This window comes from Corvus cornix, chromosome 23 (assembly GCF_000738735.6).
Source record: "Corvus cornix cornix isolate S_Up_H32 chromosome 23, ASM73873v5, whole genome shotgun sequence".
Taxonomy (NCBI): Eukaryota; Metazoa; Chordata; class Aves; order Passeriformes; family Corvidae; genus Corvus; species Corvus cornix.
In genome coordinates, this window is record NC_046352.1 from 4,175,455 (window position 1) to 4,200,714 (window position 25,260).

General features: G+C 54.3%; 1 protein-coding gene across 1 annotated transcript; it reads right to left on the reverse strand.

Moving 5' to 3' along the window:
• Positions 1–5,223: 5,223 nt before the first annotated feature.
• LOC104683624 (speckle type BTB/POZ protein) lies at positions 5,224–23,899 on the reverse strand. Its single transcript, XM_039564641.1, has 10 exons — positions 23,587–23,899; positions 17,696–17,831; positions 14,681–14,802; positions 13,233–13,384; positions 13,005–13,132; positions 10,910–11,087; positions 10,181–10,236; positions 9,649–9,771; positions 7,467–7,609; positions 5,224–6,377 (listed from the first exon to the last, which is right to left on the reverse strand). Exons 2-10 carry the CDS (start codon positions 17,771–17,773, stop codon positions 6,233–6,235), a joined length of 1,125 nt encoding a protein of 374 aa, XP_039420575.1. The 5' UTR covers positions 17,774–17,831; positions 23,587–23,899; the 3' UTR covers positions 5,224–6,232.
• Positions 23,900–25,260: the final 1,361 nt, after the last annotated feature.

Below are 25,260 nucleotides of genomic sequence, written 5' to 3' on the forward strand. Positions count from 1 at the left end.
CCTCCATCCCTCCATCCCCTCCATCCCCCATCCCCTCCATCCCTCCATCCCCCATCCCCTCCCTCCCCTCCATCCCCCATCCCCTCCATCCCCTCCATCCCCTCCATCCCTCCATCCCCTCCATCCCCTCCTCCCTCATCCCCTCCATCCCCTCCATCCCCCCATCCCCTCCGTCCCCTCCGTCCCCTCCATCCCCTCCCATCCCCTCCATCCCCTCCATCCCCTCCATCTCCATCCCCTCTGTCCCCTCCGTCCCCTCCGTCCCCCTCCTGCCCCGATCCAATGCGCGGATTCCATGACCGGATCCCTTGCCCGCTCCCGGCTCCGGAGCAGAGGGGTGGGAAGGGGAGCTCAGCCCGGGGATTCCATTCCCTGGGAAGGAGCAGAAGCTCCCCCGACGCCGCCCTGGAGAGGGAATAAAGCGCTCACGGTGGCACCGAGGCAGGGCTGGAGTTTTTTCTGGAAGTGTCCGCAGGGAGAAGGAAAATAAATGCGCGGGGTTGGGAATGAGGGATGGCCACGATCCTGGACCGAATCCGGCTCCTTCCAGGAACTGGGAAAGGGGTCCAGGACCTGCACTTGCAGGCTCCCAGTGATGTGGGTATTCCCAGCTGATGGGTATTCCCAAGTTGCTCCCCTGCCCCAGACATCCAAACTCCGGTCTCCCACCGATGTGGGCATTCCCAGCTCCTGGGTATTCCCAACCTCCTCCCCTTCCCGGATATCCGAATTTCAGGCTCCTATTTTTGGGACATTCCCAACCTCCTCCCCTTCCCAGACATCCAGACTTCCGTCTCCCACTTCCATTGGCACATTCCCTCCTCCAGAAAAGACCAAAAAAAGCCACTTCCCTTCCCTTCGCTTTCCCCCCAAACTCCCCGAATCCAGAGCACCAGGCCAGCTCCAAAAATTCCTTCCCAGCCTCCCAGGACAGGCCTTGCCCGGCAGCAGGGTTTGTGCTCCCACATTCCCGAAATAAATCCCTTCTCTGCAGCTCTGGGAGAGCTCAGCCGGCTGCTGGCGGAGTTTCAGGATGAGCTCCCACATCCCGCCAGGAGCTGCTTCCAAAATCCACGAAGCTTCCGCGATCCACGAGGAGACTTTTCCTCACGGAGCCCCGAAAGTTTGGAAAAGCTCTGGGAAATTCCGCGTTTCCAGGAAATAACAGGAGCGATGCTCGGATTGGGGACGGGAGGGAGGGGGAGATGTGGGGAATTAAAAATATTCCCGAAGGATTCGGGTTTGCTGGAGGAAGGAGACACAGGAATTGTTAAAATCCCTTTGAGGTGACACAAAGAAATCCCCAACTAAAGTTGCCGGTTTGGAGAAATTCCAGAGAATCGCGGCCGGGAGAAGCCGCGGGAGCAGGAGCGAGGCTCCGAAGGATGCGCGGATGTGGAGCCGCGGTTTCTAAGGAGACCAGGACGGGCCATTATTCCAGGCTGGGAGCGGAGAATTCCTGCTCCAGGAGCCACGGCCCGTGCGGGGAGCGAGGGAGGAGCTGCGGGGAAAAATCCCCGCATCCCAAATCCGCCCCGCTCCAGGGAGCTCCCGCGGGGGAGGCAGAGCGGGAACGATTATTCCTGGAATTCCCGGTGTTATGGGTTGGTATTGCACGAGGCAGCCTGGGTTTGATCCAGGAATTATCCCACTTTTCCCAATCAGATCCCAAAGCCCGGCCCTTCCCTCCTGCTGCCGCTCCATAAACACCGAAATCAAACATTCCCTGTTTTCCAGCGCTTCCAGCAGGCTCCGGGATTGGTTTCCCGGCAGTCCATGGCACAGGGCAAAGCTCTCCCGGAGAGGAGCTGCCACCACCAATCCCTCCCCCATCCATGGATTTTCCTGCGCCGTGGGTGAGGACAACCCCTGGGAATCCCATCCCAAACCCTCTCCCAGCATCCTGGAGTGGTTTTTTGGGAAGGAGAGGCTGGAGGGATGAGCAGCCCAGGGAGCTGTGCCAGGGCCCAGCTCCTGGAAGGAAGGAAGGAAGGAAGGAAGGAAGGAAGGAAGGAAGGAAGGAAGGAAGGAAGGAAGGAAGGAAGGAAGGAAGGAAGGAAGGAAGGAAGGAAGGAAGGAAGGAATTCCCTCTGCTGAGAGGCTTCCAGAGCTCCCATTCCCACAGGATCCTGCCCAGGCAGGAGGGATGGATGGCTCCAGTGCCAGCCCGCGCTCCTGCCGAGTTTTCCATGGCTCTGGTGGCTTTTCCAGCTCTTCCCGAGGGCTGCAGGATCCTCCGGGATCAGGGAGCAGGTCCTGGGAATGCCGGCTCCCAGCAGGGAGCATCCCTGTGCTGCCGGCGCTCCAGGGATCCATGGGCAGGGATCCAGCGGGAAAACGGGAGAGGGGAAGTTTGGGAGGAGGGAAAACACAAAATTCAGACCTGGAAAAACCAAACAAAGCAGGGAAAGCTGTCAAGGACAGGAATGGAAAACTCATCCAGCTCCAGCTCAAATCCCTCTGGACTCCGACTCCTCAGCAGAGAATTCCCGGCTCAAATCCCACCCCTGCCTGCAGTGGAAATACCTTCAATAATTCAGGATCCGCTCCGCAGCCACGGAATCCTCCCGGCTCCCGGGGGAAAGGCACAGAAAGGGGAGGGGGATCGAGGGGCTCCCATCCCATTCCAGGGTGGCTCTGGGGTTTGGGAGCTGCTGCCCTTTCCAGGCCCATGGAATTGTGGCTGTGGAAATCCGGGAATGCAGGAGAGGGAAAAGGCAGGAGGAGGGGAGGCTGCCCTGTTCCCAGGATTTTCCGATGTCTCTGCTTCCAAACTGCACCAAAAATGGGCACTTCCATCCCACTCCTGTTGGGAGAATGGCCCAGACTGGGAGGGAATGCCGAGTTCCAGGCACGGGGGGGGCTCTGGAATGCCATGTCCTGCTCAGGAAAACGCAATTCCAACGGCAAAACCAGGGAAGAGACGGCGTTAAAGGAGATTCCTGCATGGACTCTGTCCAGGGAATGACGGATAAATGAGGGAGTGGGGCAGTGCTGGAGCATCCCGGGATCCAGCCGTGCCTGCGGAGCAGTTTGGAATCTCCTGGTGTTTTCCAAACCTTTGGAATTGCAGCCTGGTTTTAACTCTGCTCCCTCTCCTTGCCTCCAGTATTGGACACATCCCACTGGAATCTTCCCATTCCCCTTCCCATTCCCATTCCCATCAACCTCCGAGCACTGAAAACCGTCTGCTCCCAGCTCCAGCTGGGGCTTCTCCCCGTGAAGAATCCGAGCCATTCCTGGATTTTTCCTCATCCCTGTGCCACTCCCCTTGGATTCACCCGGATTTTGGGATGCTCCAGCCCTTTGCCATGGACAGGGATTTGCTCATCCCAGCCCTGGGTCACGGCAAACGTTGGGATCTTTAATTAATGCCGTCCTTGGCTCGCCGGGCTCAGCCAGATGGAGCTTAATTTAATTAGGAGATTTTAATTACCCATAATAGCGGGATTTTACACACCATGGACACAAGTGAGAGGTTTTGGGATCAGCCCCAATCCCCCCCTGGAGCTGCCCACGGGATGCAGGGAATGCTGGGCAGCGGTTTCCTCCCAGTCCCAAAAATGGCTGGATTTTATCAACATTTGAAGGAATTTTTCCACGATCTCCTCAAATATTTGTTGGAAACCAGGCCTGGAGCGGCCACACCCAAACAAATCCAGCAGAAAACTGAATCCACGTCGTCCCAGCATCCCAACAATCCCCAGCGAGGGTCCTGGAGGGAGAACTGGGAAGAACATCCACGGGGTTTTTTTGGCTTCAGGGATCAGAATTTGCCAGCGAATGCAGGCAAATATTCCAGAGGGACGCCAGGACCTCATTCCTGCTCTGGACTGGCTGTCCCAGTTTGCCCAGTTCACCCAGTTTATCCCCCACCAGCTGGATGAAATCCTCGCCTTTCCCGCTGTTCAATAATTCCAGGAGCAGCTCTTGATCCCGTCTCTCCCCCTCCGATGCCGTAATTGCTCTCCCCTCCCCAGCCCTTCCCAATCTTCTCTCTCAATTAACACAATTCCTCCAGGGATTTCAATAATTCAGTCCCAGGGATGGAATCTGACAGAGGGAGAAGCCAAATCCCGAATTCCTCTGGAACCAGAACTGGGCTGAGTTTCCCTGCCCACGCTTTGCCCAGGAAACTTCAAAAAGCCCAATCCTACGGAGCTGCTCCTGCTTTGTTTATCCTGTTTATTTTCCAAAAGCCTTCCAGGCCCTGGCAATTTATTTCCCCAACTTTTCCATGTGCTGCTCTTCTATTTTCCCCTCTTCTCTCCCAGTTCCTTTCCCCTGTTCTTTTCCTGCCCCACTCAGGGAGGTCTCTCCCCCTTTTCGTGCCTCCATAGCAAACCCCCTCCCCCAGCTTTAAATGAAATGAAATTAAAATTAAATTTATATTCGAATTAAATTGAAACCCAACACACCCAAGAATCTGGAATTGCCAAATTTCCCGCAGCCTGGGCCTGGAATCGCAGCCGAGCAGCCAAGTGGGCAGCAGGTCAGGGAAGAACAAACCAACCCCAACCAAACCCTCTCTAATTAAACGTCTTCGTATGAAATGAACTCCAAAAAAGGGCTTCAGGAAGAAGTGAAGGGATTTGGGGCAGCAGGATGGAGCTGGAGAGGATGGAAAACTGAGCCAGGGAGCTGCTCCTGGGGAATTCAGGGGTCCAGGGAGCCGTTCCTGGGGGAATCAGGGATGAGATCCACGGAGCCCTCGGGGGTGGGAGAAGGAGGGAGAGGAACTCTCCTTCCTCCAGGAATGGAAAATCCGGGACAGCAGATCCCCGATCCACCCCAGGTGGTTCCCTGGGATCCACGCCCGGCTCAGCCCCGGCAGTTTAGGCTCAAATCCATCTGGCTCTGCTCCCATTCCCTTCCCAGGGGATTTGGGGCTCATCCCCACGTTCCCAGGTGCTGGCCCTTGTCCCAGCCACCCTGAACTCCACCAGGACTGTCCTGCTCTCCCTCCTCACCTCCAGAGAGCTGCAGCTGAAAGGAAGGACCTCGGGCTGGAACCACGCAGGAATCATTAAAAACTCCGGAATTTTGGCCTCACCTGCAAGGAGAAACAACAGATTTGTACTGAAATTCCCTGTGCAACATTCCCAAAAAACCTCCCGTGGCTTCCAGGAACAGCAGGGCACAGCAGACTGAGGAGAACCTGAGGCTGAGAGGGCTTAAAAAGGAGACAATTCAAAAACACCAACAAAAAGAAAAGGCCAGAGATACCACACGGTACAAAATAGGAATTATTTATATTTTCCAAAAGAAAAAAAAAAAAACAAAAAACAAAAAACCCAAAAAGAATTCCCAGCTATTGAAACATCTCTGCTGTAAGAAGTGACGGAATAGAAAGGAACAGGGCTGGCTCCAGACAGCCACACCAGGTACAAACAGTGTAAGAATCATGGAGCAACTCAGGGACGTCGCACGCAGCCTTCAGCAACAACAAAATTCATCCTGGGGGGGGGGGGGGGGGGGTTGGGGTTATTTTTTTTTGTTAAAAAAAGAAGGAGGAAAGGGGAAATAAAGCAGGGGAAAATGCCAGAAACTTTTCCCACAATATTTCGAACAGAAACCGTCGGTGTCGCTCTCGGCGCGAGGGGTCTGCAGTCCTCTCCAAGCACAGCCCTCAGTGCTCCTCGCGCTCCGAGCTGAGATTTTATAGAAAAAGGGGGTTTTGAACCATTTTTTCTGTTTGCAGTGGACACACAAGTGCTAAAACAGAGCAAATTCATCTCCTTGCTGCGGGCAGAGGGGGCACACGCACGTCCAGCGCTCGGCTCGGCCGCAAGGACTCGCGGAACGTTTGCCATAAATACTCCTGGAGCTCCTGTCGGGGATTTCCTTCCCAAAACCTCGCTGGAACTTCTGCCTTCACTCCTCCCAAAGCGAGCAATGTCCTCCTGCCCCAGCATCCCACACACACAGAGCCCCGGGGCCGGGAATCCCGGGGGAACGGCGCCAGATCCCGAGCCTGGAGCCGGGTGCAAGGGAACACACAGACACAGGGAATCGCAGGAACAGCCCCAGAGCCCACCCTCCCCCCTTTTCCCAAAGTTTCTCGGTGCTGTTGGACAAAGTCTGGATGTCACACGGAGCAGCCTCTTCCCCCCAACAACAGAGTCCAAGCTCCACAGGTTTCGCCGGCTCCCCGGTGGTCAAGGGTTGGGCAGCAGCGGCAGCAGCAGCTGGGGCCGCTTCCAGAAAAGCTCGGGATGAGGGCGGGCGGGGTTTAGGATTGCTTCAGCCGCTTGCGGGGCGGGCCCAGGAACGGGCACTGCGCCGAGGCCAGCGAGCGATAGGCCTCGGCCACCAGGTGTGGGTGGGACACCACCATGGACTTCCAGCCCGACGTCTCCATCACGTCCGAGGCGTGGCTGCAACGCAGGGGAAAAACGGGATTAGGGACTGGGATAACCGGGAACAGACCGGGATTGGGGACCAGGAGAACCAGGGAACAAACCGGGATTAGGGACCAGGAGAATGGGGAGAAAACTGGGATTAGGGACCAGGAGAATGGGGAGATAACCGGGATTTAGGACTGGGATAATGGGGCAACAAACCGGGAATAGGGACTGTGATAACAGGGAACAAAGTGGGATCAGGGGCCGGGAAAACGGGAGCAGCCCTACAGGTCCTTCCCACAGGCCTGAGGAACTCGGGGGTTCCTCCTCCTGGAGCTCTGTCAGGTGTCTGAGGGGTTTGGCACCATTTTGGGCTTGGATTTAAGCAGGAAAAGCTCCAGCAGGCTCCAGGTGGGATGGCAGAACACGGAGCTCATCCCCCCGGCTCTCAGCACAGGAATGGTTTAAATCAATATAAAAAGCACTGGAAGAGCTGCACCGAGTGACAGAAATGTTCCATTTATTAAAGCTTGGCAGGGATTTTCCATCTGCTGCTGGATTCAGAGCTGGAATCAATCCCTCAGCATCAAATCATGGAACACTTTGGGGTGGAAGGACCTTAAAGCTCACCCAGCTCCATGGGCAGGACAGCTCCCACTATCCCAGGCTGCTCCCAGCCTGGCCTGGGACACTTCCAGGATGATCCCAGCATCAGAATTCCCTGATCCTGTCCTGCCTGTAAGTTCTGGTCATCCCAGGAAACTCCAGAGCAGCTCCCAGGCCGTTCCCACTCTGGACAACCCCAGAGGACAAGGCTGAGCTGGATCTGGGGCAACGCCAGGTGTGGAATGCTGGATAAATCATGGATCACAGGGAGACAACCCAAAACCAACAGAGGAGAACCTTCTCTGCACAGCCAGCTCAGGAGCTGGGGACTGCTGCTAACAGGGAACATTGAACAACAAATCCTGGAATCCTGGAGGCTGGGAAGGATCCTTGGGATCACCAAGTCCAACCGTGGTTTGTTTGGAGTGAGCAGTGAAAGAGGGAAGGGGAAAGGGAAGGGGAAGGGAAAGGGGAAAGGAAAGGGAAGGGCTGGTCCCTGCTGCAGTAATCACTCACTAATTAATGAAGTCCACGGCCTGGGTTTTGAGCTGGTCCGCGCTGTGCAGGTCAGCCAGGATCAGGATCTCGGCCGCGTTCTCCACGGACAGGTTACTGCACAGAGCATCCTCACACATCACCTTCAGCCTCTCCAGGGCATACTGGGGATAAAAACTGGGAATTACACCTGGGCACTGCCCAGGGCACCCTCACCCATCACCTTCAGCCTTTCCAGGGAACACGGGGAACGAAAACTGGGAATTCCAGCAGGGAACACCTGAGGGGGATGGGAACCCTCCAGTTGTGCTCCTCCACTTCAGGAACAAACTCGGAGCAGCCCCTGGGTTTGCATCCCAGGAATGTTCTGTGCCCTGAGCTGGTGGGACCTCTGCCACGGGATCAGCTCTGTCACTGTAAATTGATCGATCGATCGAGTCGGCTTTAGGTTCTCACTGAGATTTCCCCCATCATGACCGGATTTAAACGAGGAATTCCAGGTTGTGAACCCCATTTCCCCCTGAAGCCGGGCTGGTAACAGAGGCAGAGCACTCAGTTTGCCCTGCAAATTGAGAGGGCAAATCGAATTTCTTTGCTAATCCATCTCAATAAATAAAGCAGCTTCTTGGGGCAGCCATTAGTTTGGATAATTGCCTGTCAGTGCCTCCAAACGTAACAAATAAAGCCGGGCACTTCTCCTGCTGCAGATGGAATATTCTCCTCCATGTATCCATTTTTTAGTTCCATTTTTGCTACAAATAACTCATTTTTAATTGCACGGTTGGCCCAAAGTGGCCACGGAGGGCTCTCAGCAGCAGCATTGCCCCTTTCTCACTCTTTAATTCCACCCCAGCTCCCCACAGCCTCCTGCACTGGGAGCTCCTGGGCTGGGGGAGCTGAATTTTGGTTTGGTTTTGGGCTAATTACAGCTTTTTCCTAAGAGACGGGAGAGCTCAGAAGGAGCTGCTTCAGTCCCTTGGGTAAATACCGGCTGCTTTATGGGCTTGCACGGAGGAGTTTTTTATTCCTGCTTTTAACAGACACACAATGAGCTGCAAAGGGAAAGCAAAGCTGCGTTAAAAGGCAGGAAAGTCCAAATTAAAGCTCTCCCTGCCCTTCATGTGCTGCTCCTCCTGGAAGGAGGCTGGGAGTTCTCAGTCAATCCCTTTCAATATTGAATTAATGTGGCCATGGCTGTGCCCAGCCCCTGAAGCTCCTGGCTCTGAGTCCCACCTCGGTCCTGCCTGGAATGGGGCTTTTCCCCTCTCACCTTGGGATGGACACGAGGGGTCACAAAGGGTCACCCCCAGCCCCAGATCCCCTGGCCCAGCAGAATCCCAGGATTCCAGGAGCAGGGCAGAATCCCGGGATTCCAGAGACTGCACTGGGCTCTCAGTCCCAAGGGCAGGGCAGGGGGGGATCCTGAACTGCAGAGCTATTCCAGGGATAAATCCAGGATTTGGGCTCCAGACTGGATCCTTCCCCAGCACTGAGTCACTTTTAAGGGAAAAAAGAAGAAAAAGGGAATAGTTTGGGTTGAAAATCAGGGATTTTCAGGGGTTAACAGGGCCAGCAGAGCTCTCACTCCCATCCCTGGAGCTGCAAAGGGGAGGGGGCAGAGCCCCAGGGAATTCCAGCAGCTCCACAGGGAATTCCAGCAGCTCCCAGGAACAGCAGGGACTGGCACTGCAGCAGGAAAACCAACACCACTTCCCAGCCCTGCTTTGCAGAGCCTCAGGCTGACAGGAGGCAGAGCAGGAGGAGAACTGTTTGTCCAGACTCAGCGCTGCTCCGGGGATTTGGGAATAACCACATGGAAAAACATCCCTGGGTCCGCTCTGCGATTGTCTTCTCAGCCCAGCTCGGATCATGCTGAGCAGGCTCTTCTGGGAGCTCCAAAAATCCTTAAAAATGAGCAGCAGAGCAAAAATTCCTGATGGTTTAACAGGAAGATCTACAGCAGAGTCCTCTGGAAGCTTCAAAAATGCTTAAAAATGAGCAGAGGAGACAGAAATTCCTGATGGATCTCCAGCTGTGCAGCTCCAGGTGTGCTCTCTGTCAATCTGATGGTCCAGGTGTTTTCCAGCACATCCAGGTTTCCCCAATCCAAGGAACCTGCCCATCCCAGGGCACCAGGAGCACCGTGGAAAGGAAATCCCAGGGCATTCCCAGCTTCCTCAGCATCCCTGAATCCCAAGTTTACCTTGTCAGCAGCTGCCAGCAGGTCATCAGCCATCTTGTCCAGGTTTGGGGCCTTCCCAGTGTAAATAAAACACATCATCTCCTTGAACACCTCGGGCTCCACATCGTTGATCTCCACGCGGTTCTGCAACGGGAAAATGGAGCCTTTTAGGGTCTGCCCAGAGGCTCAGGGGCTCCTTCTACCCCGAACCCCCTCAGTGGCAGAGGGAAATCAGTTACAAGGAGTTGAACTTGCAGAAAAAAAGGGGGAAAAAAGGAGGGGAAAGGAGGGGGGAAAGGAGGAGAGTAAAAGAAAAGATGTGGATGGAGTAAGAACAACTCCAAGTTGTATCCCCCATTCTCTACTTCTCCCTGTTCCCTCCCAGCCTCTCCCCCAAGGGAACAAGGGGACAGTTGATCCCGGATCCCTCTTTTCCTCCTCCCTTCCGGAGCAGAGAGGTGCACCCCGTGGGAGAGGAGCAGTCCCAGGATTCACAGGAATCCTCGGAGCAGGGCATTCCCTGCTGGAGGAATTCCCCTCCCTCAGCTCTCACCTTTTTGCTCTCCTCCATCTCGTGCTCGAACATGGCGCTGAACACTGGGGACCGCGCTGGGAAGGAAGGAAGGAAGGAACACAACACGTTGGGAATGCTGGAATCCTCTGGGAAGGGCTGGGTGCTGCCTGCCAGCACCTCAGCAGCTCCCAGCACCTCCCACCAGGCTCCTGCTGTCTCCTGTCCTGAATGGGATTCCCAGAGAAGCTGTGGCTGCCCCTGGATCCCTGGCAGTGTCCAAGGCCAGGCTGGACGGGGCTTGGAGCAGCCTGGGATAGTGGGAGGAGTCCCTGCCAGGGCAGGGGTGGCACTGGGTGGGATTCAATCCCTTCCAACCTGAACCACTCCAGGATTCCATGAACTGGGCAGAGTTAAAGGTGATTTCTGGAACAGGCTGGATGGGCTGGTCCATAGCCAGGAGATGCACTTGGTACTGGGGGCTCCAGGAGAGAGACTCTGGATAAGGGCCAGGACACAGGGAATGGCTTCCCACTGCCAGAGGGCAGGGATGGATGGGATATTGGGAAGGAATTGTTCCCTGTGAGGGTGGGGAGGGGCTGGGATGGGATTCCCAGAGCAGCTGTGGAAGTGGCAGCGTCCCAGGCTGGATGGGGCTTGGAGCAGCCTGGGACCGTGGAAGGTGGCCCTGCCATGGATGAGCTCTAAGCTCCCTCCTTCCCATGCCATTCCCTCTGTGCCCCCCATCCCAGGGCTCGGGGCAGCACCCACCTGCCAGGATGGCCTTGTGGCCCTTGAACTCCTGGCCGGCCACGCAGAGGCAGCAGTCGGTGAAGCGCGAGTTCTCCCAGAGCCCGCCCAGCTCGTCGGCCAGGCGGCACTCGGGCACCTTCACCATGTTCATGGTGTTCTGGCCCGAGATGTTCACCGAGTCCTGCACCACGCTCACCTGGGGGCACAGGGGAACCTCAGACACAGCCTGGAGCAGCTCCTCGCCCTGCAGGACAGGGGAAGGGAGCGCAGGGCAAACCCCACAGCTCTCGGTTCAGGCACCGGGGGGGGGGGGAAATTCCCCGCGTTTAAAGGGTCCTTTCCAGAGATCCCTGCACCAGGGTGTCCCTCCCGAATCCCAAATCCCACCAGCAGATTCCCTTCCCAGCCCCACACTGACAGCACGTCCATGCGATTCACGAGGTGCTGGCTGAAGGAAGTGGAACCGGATTTTCGCTCTTTCCGGATTTTTTCCAGACACCACACCTGACCCAGTTTCTCCTTCCATCAGCACTGTGAAACCTCCCCAATCAATAATGCAACAGCCACCAATCCAGGGGAAGTGAGGGACACACAGAGCTCCCACAGCCCAGCACACACCCCACAGGGAACCCCTCAAGGCCCTCCTGCTTCTCCTTCTGTGAGAGCTCGGCGTTCTAAAATACATTAAACCCCACCTCAAGACTAAGTTAAACAAATCCCAGTTTATGTCAGATAATCAGGGAGGTCTGGAGGAGGCAGATTCCCAATCCCTGCTCTGAAGGTGAGGAATCTCCTCCAGAAGGGCCTCGTTAGGAGCCTGTGCAGCACCAACCCCGTGGTTAAAACCAGGCAAATCACAGCTGCAGCAGAGGCCAATTAGGAAAGCTCTGTGATTAATTGTGCCCTGCTGGAATCAGGAATAGAGGAGGTGACTGACAGGGAAGCAGAGGTGAGGCCGTTCCCTGAATTTGCTGTCCAGCCCCAGTTAAGTTTCAGTTCTGTTCATGACCAGTGGCCAAGGGAGAGCAAGGACAGCAAGGGAAGCTCCACAGGGTGGGGAAGGAGAAGGGAAGCAGGAAGTGAGAGAGGAGAGAAAGAAAAAGGAAAGGAAAAAGGAGAGGAGAAGGATCCAGCCTTGGGTGCCAAACCAGGTAAGGATTTGTTTCTGCCATGCCTGACTCTGTCCTTTCTCCTCCCATTTTGTGTTCAAGGAAGGGCTCCTTCCACCCCTAAGAATTTCTGCTGCTGATTAAACATCCTCGAGATGTTTGTTCATTTAAACGTGCATGATTACGATGGCCAAAACCTGAAAAAACCACCCCAAAAACAAACCAAAAATCCCAGCTGTCAAAGGACTTTGAAGCCCTTCTTTTATTCCTGAAAGAAAACACAGCACAAGAAAAGACTCCGAGAAAAAAAAACAGTGCAGGAGATGCAAGGAGAGAACAACTTGTTCTGCTCTCTTCTGGCAAAAAACAGCTCCAGGAGGGGGTTTGCAGTTAAAAAGACAATGGGAGTGAGGCAGAAGAAGCTCTGAAGACACTAAATTAGAGTTTCTGTTTGCTCATTAAGGTTTTTCAACTTAAATCTCTGGGTTTGGAAATAACTGGCTGCATCTCTGCCTGGAATAGCACAAGTGAAATAATAATGATGTAGAAAAACACAAACACAATGACCAGAAAATGGTGATTACTGTAAAATCTCCCTTTTTTTCACTTTTTTTTCTTTTTTTGGCTGTACAGACAGATTGAAGAAAATAAAGAGAAGCTCTCCTTTATTCAGCAGGCAAGTCAAGGCAGGGCAGTTCCCCCTGCAGATCCAGGGGTGTGATTATCCCAAGTGAGCCCCAAATCAAGGAGCACAAAGAGATGGATGGGAACACCAAAGCAACGGTGAAATGATCATCAAACCTGCCTCATTCCCATCGTCATTCCAGGGAAAAGCCGAGCAGAAAGCAGCCAAAAAGCAAAGGGATGAATCATGCGGGGAGAGAGGCACACACAGAGCAGTGAAATCCCGGGGTCACAGAACATCCAGCAGCGCTCCCGACCCCGTAAAAGCCGGGGTGAGGGAAGGGTCAGCCGTGCCTGGGGCTGCTGGGAGCAGGGCTTACCTCACAGAACAGCGTGAGCTTGTCATCCGGCAGGAGCCCGTTGGCCTCATCCAGCAGGAAATCTCTCCTGATGAACTTCTTGAAGCCCCAGTCCTTGCCTTGCACGAAGCGATAGGCGCGCTGGCTCTCTGCAGGATAGGCCTGGCTTAACCCGGGCCAGGGCCAACCCAAACCCTGGTCCAGCTCATCCCCAGAGGGGTTTCACCCACCCAGAGGGGTCTCACTCACCCATGGCCTTGGTCTCCTCTCCCTTGGCGTTGAGGATGGAGAACTTGAACTTGGCCCTGACCTCGCTTTTGGGGCAGCTCACCAGCAGCAGGTACAGGGACAGGTAATCCTTGCTTTCCTCGTCCAGGCCCTTGGGGTTCACACGCAAACACCTGGAAAAGGGGGGATTGGGAATGTCGGCAGCAGGGCCTGGCAGCTCAGGGATCCTTTAAAGGAAGGGCACTGTGGAATTTTCGTGTTTGCACAGGAAAGGAGGGCTGAGAACAACCCCTGATAACAACAGCCCCAGAGAAGCACAGAGGGGTGAGAGGAGCAGAGCTGGGCTACAGCTGATCCCCACACTGAGAAAAACACCCAGGAATTATGGGCAACCCAACAAATCCACAGGGAGATGGGCAGGGAGAACGGCTGGGACCACTGAAAAGCCCCCTGGATATCAATCCTCACAAAAGGAAAGTGGAAGAAATAAAATGGAGGGAATGGATTTGAGGAAGTGCAACAAATGCAGAGAGAAATGGTTGATAAAATTCCACAGGAGGCAACTGCAGGGAACAAGGGATTGCTGGAGGCCGGTGGTTCCTAAAAAAAAAAATAAAATACCAGGGCTAAAAGGAAAAACTCCTCCTGTGTGAAGAAAAGGCAGGAAGAGGCTCTTCCGTGACCTGAAACTTGACACAGAATCTACCAAGAACAAAAAGCAGACAGATAATGAACAGCTCCCACACACAGCGACCAAAACGCACAGATCCAGATGTTCCAGGGAGAGCCGAGCGCAGAGGGGACAAAGGTGACTCAGGAACAAAAGGCAGGCGAGGAAAGCACAGCTCTGCCACCCAAAGGAGGGAACACACACTGTATCCCATGGATACAGCTCTTCCAGGGGCTGCTTCCCCACAGCTTGTACCGAAAAGCCAAGTTCTGAACCACTCAGCCTCGGGATAAAATCAGGAATCAGAGTCCATGGATGCACCAGAGCAGACACAGGCTCTGAGCAAAGTCCACCATGAGCTACTGGAAATGACCGGAGGACTCAGGGAAGATAAGGAAGGGTTAGAGGAAAGGAAAAAGCCCCAAATGAGGTCATCCTGAAGAGGGAGCAGCTCCTGGGCAGGAGCAGGGACAGGACATTGATCTTCCCTCATCCCTGTGCTCTTCCCAGCCACAAGAAGCTGCCATTCACAGAAAGGGAATTCACAGCAGGAAAAATTCACTTTTGAACCCCATGGAGTAGGAGGGGCTGAACTGGGAGGGTGAAATGGGCTGTGCACCCTCACGGCCTCACCTGGACTTGTCCCACAAATGTTTTTAGGATAAATATTGGTTTGTGTGCAAACACTGCTGAGGCATCAGGGCTTTCATGGGCAGGATAACGATGTTTTTATGGATTCCCTCTGTCACAGCCCCCAAACTCCACCCCAGCTGGGCTGAACCCTCTCCCTGGGTCTCACCACTTGAGTTTGTCGTTGGCTCCAGAGGAAAAGGTCGAGCTCTTGATGACCTCCCCCATCTCCTCCCGGCAGAAGCTGAAGTTGTTGATGGTCCACATGTAGGAGAACTTCACCACCTTGATCTGCAAGGAGAGAGCAGCAGCTTTAGGCTCAGCCCAGAGGGACAAAGGGCGGCTCTGAGAGAGGGGCCGGGAACGGGAACCGGGGCACAGCGGCCGCTGCCGGCGCCTCCTCCTGCGGTGCCCGGCACGGGGAGCAGCGGCTGCTGCCGGGAGACAGCCACGGGGGGCTGGGGTAAGGGCGGTGTAAGGGCGGTGTAACTGGTGTGTAACCCCTGTGTGTAACGGCTGTGTAACTGCTGTGTGCAACTGGTGTGTAATGGCTGTGTGTAACTGGTGTGTGTAACTGGTGTGTGTAACTGGTGTGTAATGGCTGTGTGTAACTGGTGTGTAACTGGTGTGTGTAACTGGTGTGTAACGGCTGTGTGTAACGGCTGTGTAACCCCTGAGTGTAACGGCTGTGTAACTGCTGTGTGTAACTGGTGTGTAACGGCTGTGTGTAACTGGTGTGTGTAACTGGTGTGTGTAACTGGTGTGTAATGGCTGTGTGTAACGGCTGTGTAACTGGTGTGTGTAACTGGTGTGTAATGGCTGTGTGTAACGGCTGTGTAACTGGTGTGTAACTGCTGTGTGTAACTGCTGTGTAATGGCTGTGTGTAACTGCTGTGTGTAACTGGTGTGTAATGACTGTGTGTAACGGCTGTGTAACTGGTGTGTGTAACTGGTGTGTAACGGCTGTGTGTAACGGCTGTGTAACTGCTGTGTGTAACGGCTGTGTAACTGCTGTGTGTAACTGGTGTGTAACGGCTGTGTGTAACGGCTGTGTGTAACGGCTGTGTAACCCCTGTGTGTAACGGCTGTGTAACTGGTGTGTAACGGCTGTGTGTAACGGCTGTGTGTAATGGCTGTGTAACTGGTGTGTGTAACTGGTGTGTAACGGCTGTGTGTAACTGGTGTGTAACAGCTGTGCAACTGGTGTGTAATGGCTGTGTGTAACGGCTGTGTAACTGGTGTGTAATGGCTGTGTGTAACGGCTGTGTAACTGGTGTGTAACAGCTGTGTAACTGGTGTGTAATGGCTGTGTGTAACTGCTGTGTAACCCCTGTGTGTAACGGCTGTGTGTAACTGGTGTGTGTAACTGGTGTGTAATGGCTGTGTGTAACGGCTGTGTAACTGGTGTGTAACTGCTGTGTGTAACTGGTGTCTAACAGCTGTGTAACTGGTGTGTAACTGCTGTGTAATGGCTGTGTGTAACTGCTGTGTAACTGGTGTGTAATGGCTGTGTGTAACGGCTGTGTAACTGGTGTGTAACTGCTGTGTGTAACTGGTGTGTGTAACTGGTGTGTAACGGCTGTGTGTAACGGCTGTGTAACTGCAATGATTGCTGTGTGTAACGGCTGTGTAACTGGTGTGTAACTGCTGTGTAATGGCAGTGTAACAGCTGTGTAACTGCTGTGTATAACGGCTCTGTGTGTAACTGCTGTGTAACTGCAGTGTAACTGCTGTGTGTAACGGCAGCGTGTAACAGCTGTGTAACTGCAGTGTGTAACAGCTCTGTGTGTAACTGCTGTGTAACTGCATTGTAACTGCAGTGATTGCTGTGTGTAACAGCTCTGTGTGTAACTGCCCTGTGTGTAACTGCAGTGTAACAGCCCTGTGTGTAACTGTTGCAATTGCTGTGTGTAACTGCAGTGTGTACCTCCCCTGTGTAACTGCAGCATGTGATTCCTGTGTGTAACTGCCCTGTGTGTAACTGCGGTGATTCCTCTGTGTAACTGCCCTGTGTGTAACTGCAGTGATTCCTCTGTGTAACTGCAGTGATTCCTGTGTGTAACTGCCCTGTGTGTAACTGCGGTGATTCCTCTGTGTAACTGCAGTGATTCCTGTGTGTAACTGCCCTGTGTGTAACTGCGGTGATTCCTCTGTGTAACTGCAGTGATTCCTGTGTGTAACTGCCCTGCGTGTAACTGCGGTGATTCCTGTGTGTAACTGCAGTGATTCCTGTGTGTAACTGCCCTGTGTGTAACTGCGGTGATTCCTGTGTGTAACTGCGGTGATTCCTGTGTGTAACTGCCCTGTGTGTAACTGCGGTGATTCCTCTGTGTAACTGCAGTGATTCCTGTGTGTAACTGCCCTGTGTGTAACTGCGGTGATTCCTGTGTGTAACTGCGGTGATTCCTGTGTGTAACTGCCCTGTGTGTAACTGCAGTGATTCCTGTGTGTAACTGCAGTGATTCCTGTGTGTAACTGCCCTGTGTGTAACTGCAGTGATTCCTGTGTGTAACTGCCCTGTGTGTAACTGCGGTGATTCCTCTGTGTAACTGCAGTGATTCCTGTGTGTAACTGCCCTGTGTGTAACTGCGGTGATTCCTGTGTGTAACTGCAGTGATTCCTGTGTGTAACTGCCCTGTGTGTAACTGCAGTGATTCCTCTGTGTAACTGCAGTGATTCCTGTGTGTAACTGCAGTGATTCCTGTGTGTAACTGCCCTGTGTGTAACTGCAGTGATTCCTCTGTGTAACTGCAGTGATTCCTGTGTGTAACTGCCCTGTGTGTAACTGCAGTGATTCCTGTGTGTAACTGCCCTGTGTGTAACTGCAGTGATTCCTGTGTGTAACTGCAGTGATTCCTGTGTGTAACTGCAGTGATTCCTGTGTGTAACTGCCCTGCGTGTAACTGCGGTGATTCCTGTGTGTAACTGCCCTGTGTGTAACTGCGGTGATTCCTGTGTGTAACTGCAGTGATTCCTGTGTGTAACTGCCCTGTGTGTAACTGCGGTGATTCCTCTGTGTAACTGCCCTGTGTGTACAACTGCTCTGTGTGTAACTCCCTGTGTGTAACTGCAGTGTGTAACTCCTATGTGTAACTCCCCTGTGTGTAACCGCACACCCACCAGGCTCCAGACCCATCCCAGATCCCCAGTTCCCAGGAGCTCAGCCCTGCCCAGGCGAGCTGACCTGTGTGTAGCACCAGCTCTCGGCCACGGGCCCACTGGACATCTCTGCCGGAGGGGGGGGACTCGGCACCCTGGACATCGCCAGCTTGGAATCGGGCAGAGGGCACAGGCAGCGCGGAAACGGAGCTCAGCTGCACCTGGGGGGCACAGAGAGACACAAACCATCCAAACAACCAGCACGGAAATGGGGCCACAGGGACACAAACCACCAGAACTGAGGCCAAATCAAACCAGCTTGAGCAGTTCCACGTCACAGGACACAAAGCTCCTCTCTCCTCTCCAAGCACCCCCAAAACGTGCTGTGGCACTGAAACGTTTCCAGGAACACAACCCAGCCTGAGAGCCGGGGCTGGAGCCCAGGGCTGAGGGGGCTGGCAGAGGGGAGAGGCCGGGCTCAGCCTTCTGCTCCCGGCTTTGTGTCCCGCAGCAGCGCGCGCTCGGCTGCCACACGGATTCCTGCGAGCGGGAGCAGCAGCCAGGACGAGGAGGGAGGGCTTTGGGATCGGCCACCTGTCTGCACGCTGAGCAACAAGATGGTCAGGGATGGAAAGGCTTCAGCAGGAGAAAACGCAGGGAATGAATAAATTAACCGCGAGAGCCGGCCGTGAAATTGGATTTTGTTGGTGGTACTGTTAAAATTGCAGTAAATTTCAGTGATTTCGTTCTTGACTAACACCTTTTCACTCACTGCCACAACAAGGTATTCTGATGTCTTAGAAATAATAGAAAAAATGTGACTTTTATTTAAGAAGTGTTAAAGGGGTGGATTGGAAAAAAAAAAAAAGACATAAAAATAATTTAAAATAACTTTGGAATCCTCTGAAACAGCGACTCTGTGGCCCCTCCACACATCCCTGGCCAAAAGGCGGGAATGAAACCTCCAGCCACAAACACCTCCTTGTCTTCTCCCTAACTCTCCATTATCGGGAAAACGCTCCCAGCCTGGGATGTCCCAGCGTTCTGCCGGTGCTCTGCGGGGCAGGTGAATACAGAGAGCTGTGCAACTCCTCGGGGAGGCACCAAATCCCTGTCCCAGGTGCCATCCCCGGGACCGGGAGCGCTGCAGCAGCTCGGGAGGGGACAGACAGGGAACATCCATCCCAGAAATTCCCCGGGAGGAAAAACCGGAGCTGGTCCTGCCCAGCAGGCAAAGGCACAGGGGAGGCCCGGCAAAGGTCACTGAGATCCATCCTGCCACCTCCAAGTGCTGAATCACTGCTCTGGCACGGCCCAGAATTCCATGGATTGGAGAGGCTGAGCCCAGGTGAAGGGAAATCCCTGTCCGCTCAGGACACTTCAGGTGTCACCAGGTGTCACCTCGCCAGCAGTGCTGGCACCTCTGCACTGGAGCTGGATGGAAAAGCACCGCGGGCACAGAGGTTTGAGGGAAGTATTTGGGAAATAATTCAGATTAGGAGAGGCAGGGACACACGTGGAGGCACGGGCAGAAATATCAAAACACAGGAAACAAAACAGAAAATATTATTGTACGGCCCCCTGTGTACAGGGTGAGAGTTTGTTACTCCTCTGCTATAAATAACAAACTCCTGGCTCTGGACAGAGTTAAATTACAGCTGAAAACAGAGCAATTCTCACCCCATTCCCAAGCACTTCCAGATGAAGACATCTGATCCAAGGGGCAGAGCCAGAGCAGCTCTGGGGAAGCACAGGAAGTGTTCCCTTGTCACCCTGTCCTGCCAAAATCCCCTCCTGATTTCACAGCTCAGCTCCACCTTCCCCAGCAGGGAAACCTCCCCGGGAGAGCTGAGACCTCACCTGCCAGCGGTGGGCACAGAAACTCAACAAGGAATCCTAGAACAGACCCCAAAACGACTGGACTTTTGCCCAAAAATCTCTCATTTTCTGCTTCTCACGATAAACCAACTCCCTGCTAAGAAACCCAGCAGAAATTCCCGGGTATATTCATTTTCAGCCAGGTTTATTCACGGAAAGGTAACCTAGGGGAGGCTGGAAAGGAAGGAGATTTTTAATTAAGAGTTTCAAAAGCTGAGTGGGCGCTCCTGGGGCCAGCAAAGTATCAAAGAGTGCCCGGGAACAGCCCAGAGCAGGGGGAGAAGGAGCAGGACGGGATAATTGGAGCAGGAAAACAAGGAAAAGCTCATTTATCTCCCTGCATCCTTCAAAGCCGTGGGAAGGACAGCGGAAGGTTGGGTTTGGAAAGGGAAAGAGGGGAAAAGGGCAAGGAATGAAAGAGCAGAGCTGCAGGGATGGGATGGGGCAAGGGAGGAAGAATGACCCCACGGAGCTGGGAATGACCCCACAGAACTGGGAATGACCCCACAGAACTGGGAATGACCCCACGGAGCTGGGAATGACCCCACAGAACTGGGAATGACCCCACAGAACTGGGAATGACCCCACGGAGCTGGGAATGACCCCACAGAGCCGGGAGTGACCCCACGGAGCCGGGAGTGACCCCACAGAACTGGGAATGACCACACGGAGCTGGGAATGACCCCACAGAACTGGGAATGACCCCACGGAGCCGGGAGTGACCCCATGGAACCAGGAGTGACCCCAGCGAGTTCCAGCCTTCAGTGCTGAGGGAAAGGACCGGAAAATCCCCACAGCCAGAGCAGGGATAACGGGAATGAGCTGGAACCACGAATGCCAGGCCAAAGGAACTCATGTGGGAGAGAGCAGCAGGGATAACCTGGATTCCTTAAAATCCAGATTTCAAATGATTACTCCAAGAGCTGAGTCCCTGTTTCCTCCTCATTCCCAGGCTATGGATCAGCCCTGATCCAGAAATCTCAGTAGGAACAAACTCCTGCTTGCAGCCCATCGCACCAGGAATGCTTTTCCAGGCAGGAAGAGCGCTTCATCTCCAACGTGACTTTGTTCAGTCTTTTCCCTGCCCTTATGAGACACCAGCACGAGGAGGAGGAAGGAGAAGGGAACCAGATTCCAACCAACTTCCCCCTCCAGCCTTCTTCCAACTCCTCGGCTGTGTTTCCATACAAGATATCACACAGATTTTGATAAGGTGTGATGGGTCTGCTGGCATAATTTAATAATTTTACATTAACATCAAAAAATCACATTAATCACACTCTGAAAATAATTATTATGGCCTTCCCCTACATCCATATTTGAATATCCCAACTGTCCAAGACCAGGATTATTGGATTAATAAGACAAAGAGCAAAGAAAAGATTGTAGTGGCTGAGACATTCTGTATTTAATATGTTTTTAATCAATAGGAATAAAAGCCTGGGCCAGAGGCACTGGATGCCTGTTCCTATTGGTGCCACCTCCAGAGCCGGGCAGCAAAGCGCTGCCTTCTCCCTGCTTTGGGATTAATGCTCTAATTCGAGTTGTAAATGAAAAAATAAATCAACCCTAAATCACACAGGCTGTAAATATTTACTGCTGAGGAACACTGGGACTCTTAGGCCAGGTTTGGGGAGGTTGGCACCAACCTAAAGCCAGGAGTACTCCCAGGATACACCTGCAGCGCTGGAGATCTGCTGGTTAAAATTCCACAATATCCATTGCAAACCCCAGTGACTTCCCTGGGATGTTCCTGGCTGGAAGCTGAGGTCAGGAGGGGCAGACCCTGGGCATTCTCCAACCTTGTGCACTCCAGGAGTGGGAACGGCCCCAGAGAGGAAATCCTGGGACATTTGTGCCTCTAATGCAGCAAAAACCCTTCTGGGAATTCCAGAGTGCCCACAGAGCTTCTGAGAATCCACCCCAGTGAAATGGGGGGGGTCTGAGCACAACCTGGGGCAAAACCACCACCACCAACAACAGAACCTAATCTATTTCCAGATCAGTTCTTGGGCACCAACAGTTCCTCTGCCTCCTCGGGGGTACAAACACTTCAACCCCACAGCAGCTTCCTGCCCCAGCAGGTGTTTCTGCACGTGGCCACGTGTTTTTATTTCAGGGCTCTCAACTCCAGGCACAAGCACTTCACAGCAGCAGCTGCTGGACTGAGCACCCAGGAGCAGCACTCTCGATAAAAGGGTTTCGGCCGTTTTCGTTTGTTTATTTCGGGGGTTCTCCATTTTCTGACAGGTTTTTGCTGTATTTCCTCTCTGTAGCGAGCAGCAAACCCAGCAGAGCGAGGCTGGAGGAATCAGCAAGATCTTACATAATCCTCCACCCGTGCAGCAAATCCAGCCGGAGCCGGGCGGGGAGCAGGGATCCGACAGAATTCCCATGGAGATTTCCACGCATGGAGCTCCCAGCGCCATCCACAACACAGCAACAGCTCCTGCCTGCACGGGGAGCGGGAGCATTCCCAGCTCCCTGCCCGATCTGGCAGGGATAATGCTCGGGAGAGGGATGATCCCGAGTTTCCAGGTGCCCAGCGAGGCAGGAAGGAGCAGCGAACCCCACAGGGAAATGCTGGGCACGAGGGGTGCCAGGAGCGAGGCTGGGAAGTGCCCGTCACTGGAGCCTGGGGTGGTGTCCAGAAAAATCCCACTGGGAATAAGCTCAGCTCCCAGTCCCTGCCCAAGAGAGGCTCAGCTGCACTCCCGGATTAACCCCAGAGCTCCCCCCACACCGCCCCAGCGGAAACTGGGACAGGAGCTGCTCGGTTAACTGGGTTTAACATTTATCAGGGATATCGGCAGGGCTGGAGCCTCCTCCGCCGGAAAACAGCACGAAATTGGAATTATGGTGGCACAGAAACAATGGGGTTTTTTAAGCACCTCAGGGTGGGCTGGGGAGGCAGTGATGCCCTCACTTTAACCCCTCTCCCTGACCTGTATTTGTGCCCAAATCCCAGAGGTTTTGGGGAGAAAAGGAGTAGTTTTCTAACAGTAACTCCACTCCAGTAAATCAGGCTGTCAAATCTGGGAGCAGTTTCCATTTGATGGGCACAGTTTTGTGTTACTGTCCTCTGCTGATGCAGTGACAGGATGACACCCTGCAAGCACTTCTGTCTTGAGCTCAATCCCACCCGTAACGAAGTACCAAAAAGGGGGGAAAAAAAAAAAATCTGTTTTTGCTTCAGGTCACAACAAAACAAAGGACAAAATGACACCAAATCGTTCTGGGCAGCTGTTTGGGAAATGTCACTGAAAGAGGAATCAGGTGGATGTTTTACTTAAATAATTTAGGGTTTAGAGTTCTGTTTTATAAAGCATAAATATGTGTCGTTCTCCAGACTCTCACAGGGCTTCACAACAAGCCACCACTTAGAAGTCCAAAGGGAAAGGGAAGAAAAAGAGGAAATCAGGGAAAAGTGATTCTTTTCCTTATGTCAGGACGATGCTCTAGAACCACAATACAAACACGTTTATCAATGCTGAGTTAGAGAGAACTGACACCAAATCTCATCACACCTGAGATTTTCCTGCCCCTCTAAGAACTCCTGTCAGACCCAGACAATTCCATTTCCCACTCCAGGCACTCTGTTCTCCCTTTAGAACACCAGGAATCCAGGCGATGCTTGCAGCAGCACCAGCACCGCTCCAGGATGGCCCCAGTTCCCGGGAAAGGGAATTATTTCCCTTTCCACACTGCAGGATGATGCACCATTTCCTTCAAACAGCACCACAGGCCCGACACTCGCCTGGGGAACGGCGATCCCGGATCTGATTCCCACCGAGCCCAAGTTCCCTCCTGCTTCGGGAATGTGCTCCGCGGTCCCGGCCAGGCCACAACCTGTCACCCCTCACCGCCTGATGCTGCTCCTCATCCCAGCGCTCCCACTCCGGCCCCCCTTCCCTTTCTCCCACTCCTGTTTCCTCACCCGGCTCCAGGCACCCCACAGCCCCTCTCCCCCAGCCCGGTGATCTCCAGGAACCGCCGCTCCAGGTTTTTCCCCAACTTTTCCCCGCCGCCCCCCTCCTCGTCCCTCAGGCCCTGCGCTCTTTCCGCCCCCCCCCCCAACTCCTTCCCCTCCGCTCTCACCTCGCGGCCCGAGGAGCGGCCCCGCCGGCGGTGCGGCGCTGCTGGGAGGCCGGAGGGAGGCGGGGAGCGCTGCCCGGGCAGGTGCGGTGTGTGGGGACGGCCCCCGGACCCCGCAGCCCCCTCAGGAGACCACCACCAGCTCGGGATCACTATTTGGCAGCATGTCCTCCCGGGCCGGTCTCCGCCGAGCGCGACCGGGGGATCACTATTACGCAGGTGCCCGCAGCAGCTCAGCGCGCATGCGCGGGACGCCGAGGGGGGGCCGGGATATGGCGCTGCCCAGCGCTTCCCTCACGGCCGCGCACGCGCAGCGCTGGCCCGACGCCGCTGGCCACGCCCACCGCCCTCTATGGCCGCGCCCCGTCGCGCGAGACCTCTCCCCCTCCGCGAGCACGCGCGGCCGGGCCGGCTCCCGCGCATGCGCTGTGTCCCGGGGATCTCGTTGTGGCAGGTCCCGTCCCTGCTGCGGTTTCACCAGCAGATCACTTTATGGCAGGCGTGCCGGAGCGGCCCTGCCCCTCCTCGGACCCGCTAATGAATCTTCGTTTGGCAGCGCCGCCGAGCGTGCGCTGTGTCCCCCGCTGTCGCTGTTTGGCACTGGGCTGCTGCTGTCGCAGTGCCGTTCCACCGCGGGGCAGGCGCGGCCGGCTCTGTCGCTGCCCACATGTCTGACAGAGAGCCCTGCCCCACACGCCCCTCGCAGGCGGCACCGCCTTCCCCCCGTCCCCGGAGAGCTTTCCTGGTGTGCCATCACCCTTTTCCCCATGGCTCTGTGAGGGACTGGCTGCTTTAGGGAATGGCGGGAACCATCGCCCCTCATGGCTCCATGAGGGGAAACCTGCCCGAGGGAATGGCGGGAACCATCGCCCCTCATGGCTCCGTGAGGGGAAACCTGCCCAAGGGAATGGCGGGAACCATCTCCTCTTCCCTCATGGCTCCATGAGGGGAAACCTGCCCGAGGGAATGGTGGGTGCTGTCTCCCCTCACAGATCCGTGAGGAAGTGATACCAAAATCCTGCAAAAACGCCACGAAAAATAAGACTCCGCCCATCTTTCAGTGCTATCGAGTCAGGCGTTGCTTTATTCTTGGCCCAGGCTTCTGTGTGGCTGACAAAGTTCCTCCACTGACACTGATATAAAACTTTCTCACTTGTACGTTTTCACACTGACACTGATATAAAACTTTCTCACTTGTACGTTTTCAGCAAACAAAGTAATTAATGTACGTTGGTATGGCTCTTCTTGCTACTTTGTAGTGATTTGTAACCAGTGAAACAAAAGTTTCATTATTACAAGTCCTTAATTACCTCAAGGTTTGTAGAGCAGCTTATCCAGAGCGAGCCTTTCCCTCCTACCACTTCCAGCCTCACGGTGAATTAATTCAATTACACACAAAGCACCCGATAACTGGATTACCCAGGTTCTGTAACACAGCCACGCTTATTGAAATGGGAAATGCTAAATATTTTTGTCTCCTCTCCCCTTCTCCCAGGTGAAAATCGCTCCTCCTGGCCAGGGGCTGCCACCTCAACCCATGGTTGGCTCCTGGATTATCGGGAATGTTCTCTGCAGTGTCCCAGGTTTTCCTGGCAAGTGTCGCCTCCAAGTCCTGAGCAATCATTGGACCCTGCTGCATTCCTTTGTTTCCCCAAGTGCTGCCCGTGGTGACAGAGC

Bases quoted from the DNA above. Each gene is read 5' to 3' on its own strand.
- LOC104683624 (XM_039564641.1), bottom strand. From the start codon at position 17,773: ATGTCCAGGGTGCCGAGTCCCCCCCCTCCGGCAGAGATGTCCAGTGGG. The intron at 13,385-14,680 runs GTGAGACCCAGG...CCCCTTTTCCAG, and splicing joins GCCAACGACAAACTCAAGTG to GTGTTTGCGTGTGAACCCCA. The intron at 7,610-9,648 runs GTAAACTTGGGA...TTTTATCCCCAG, and splicing joins TGCTGGCAGCTGCTGACAAG to TATGCCCTGGAGAGGCTGAA.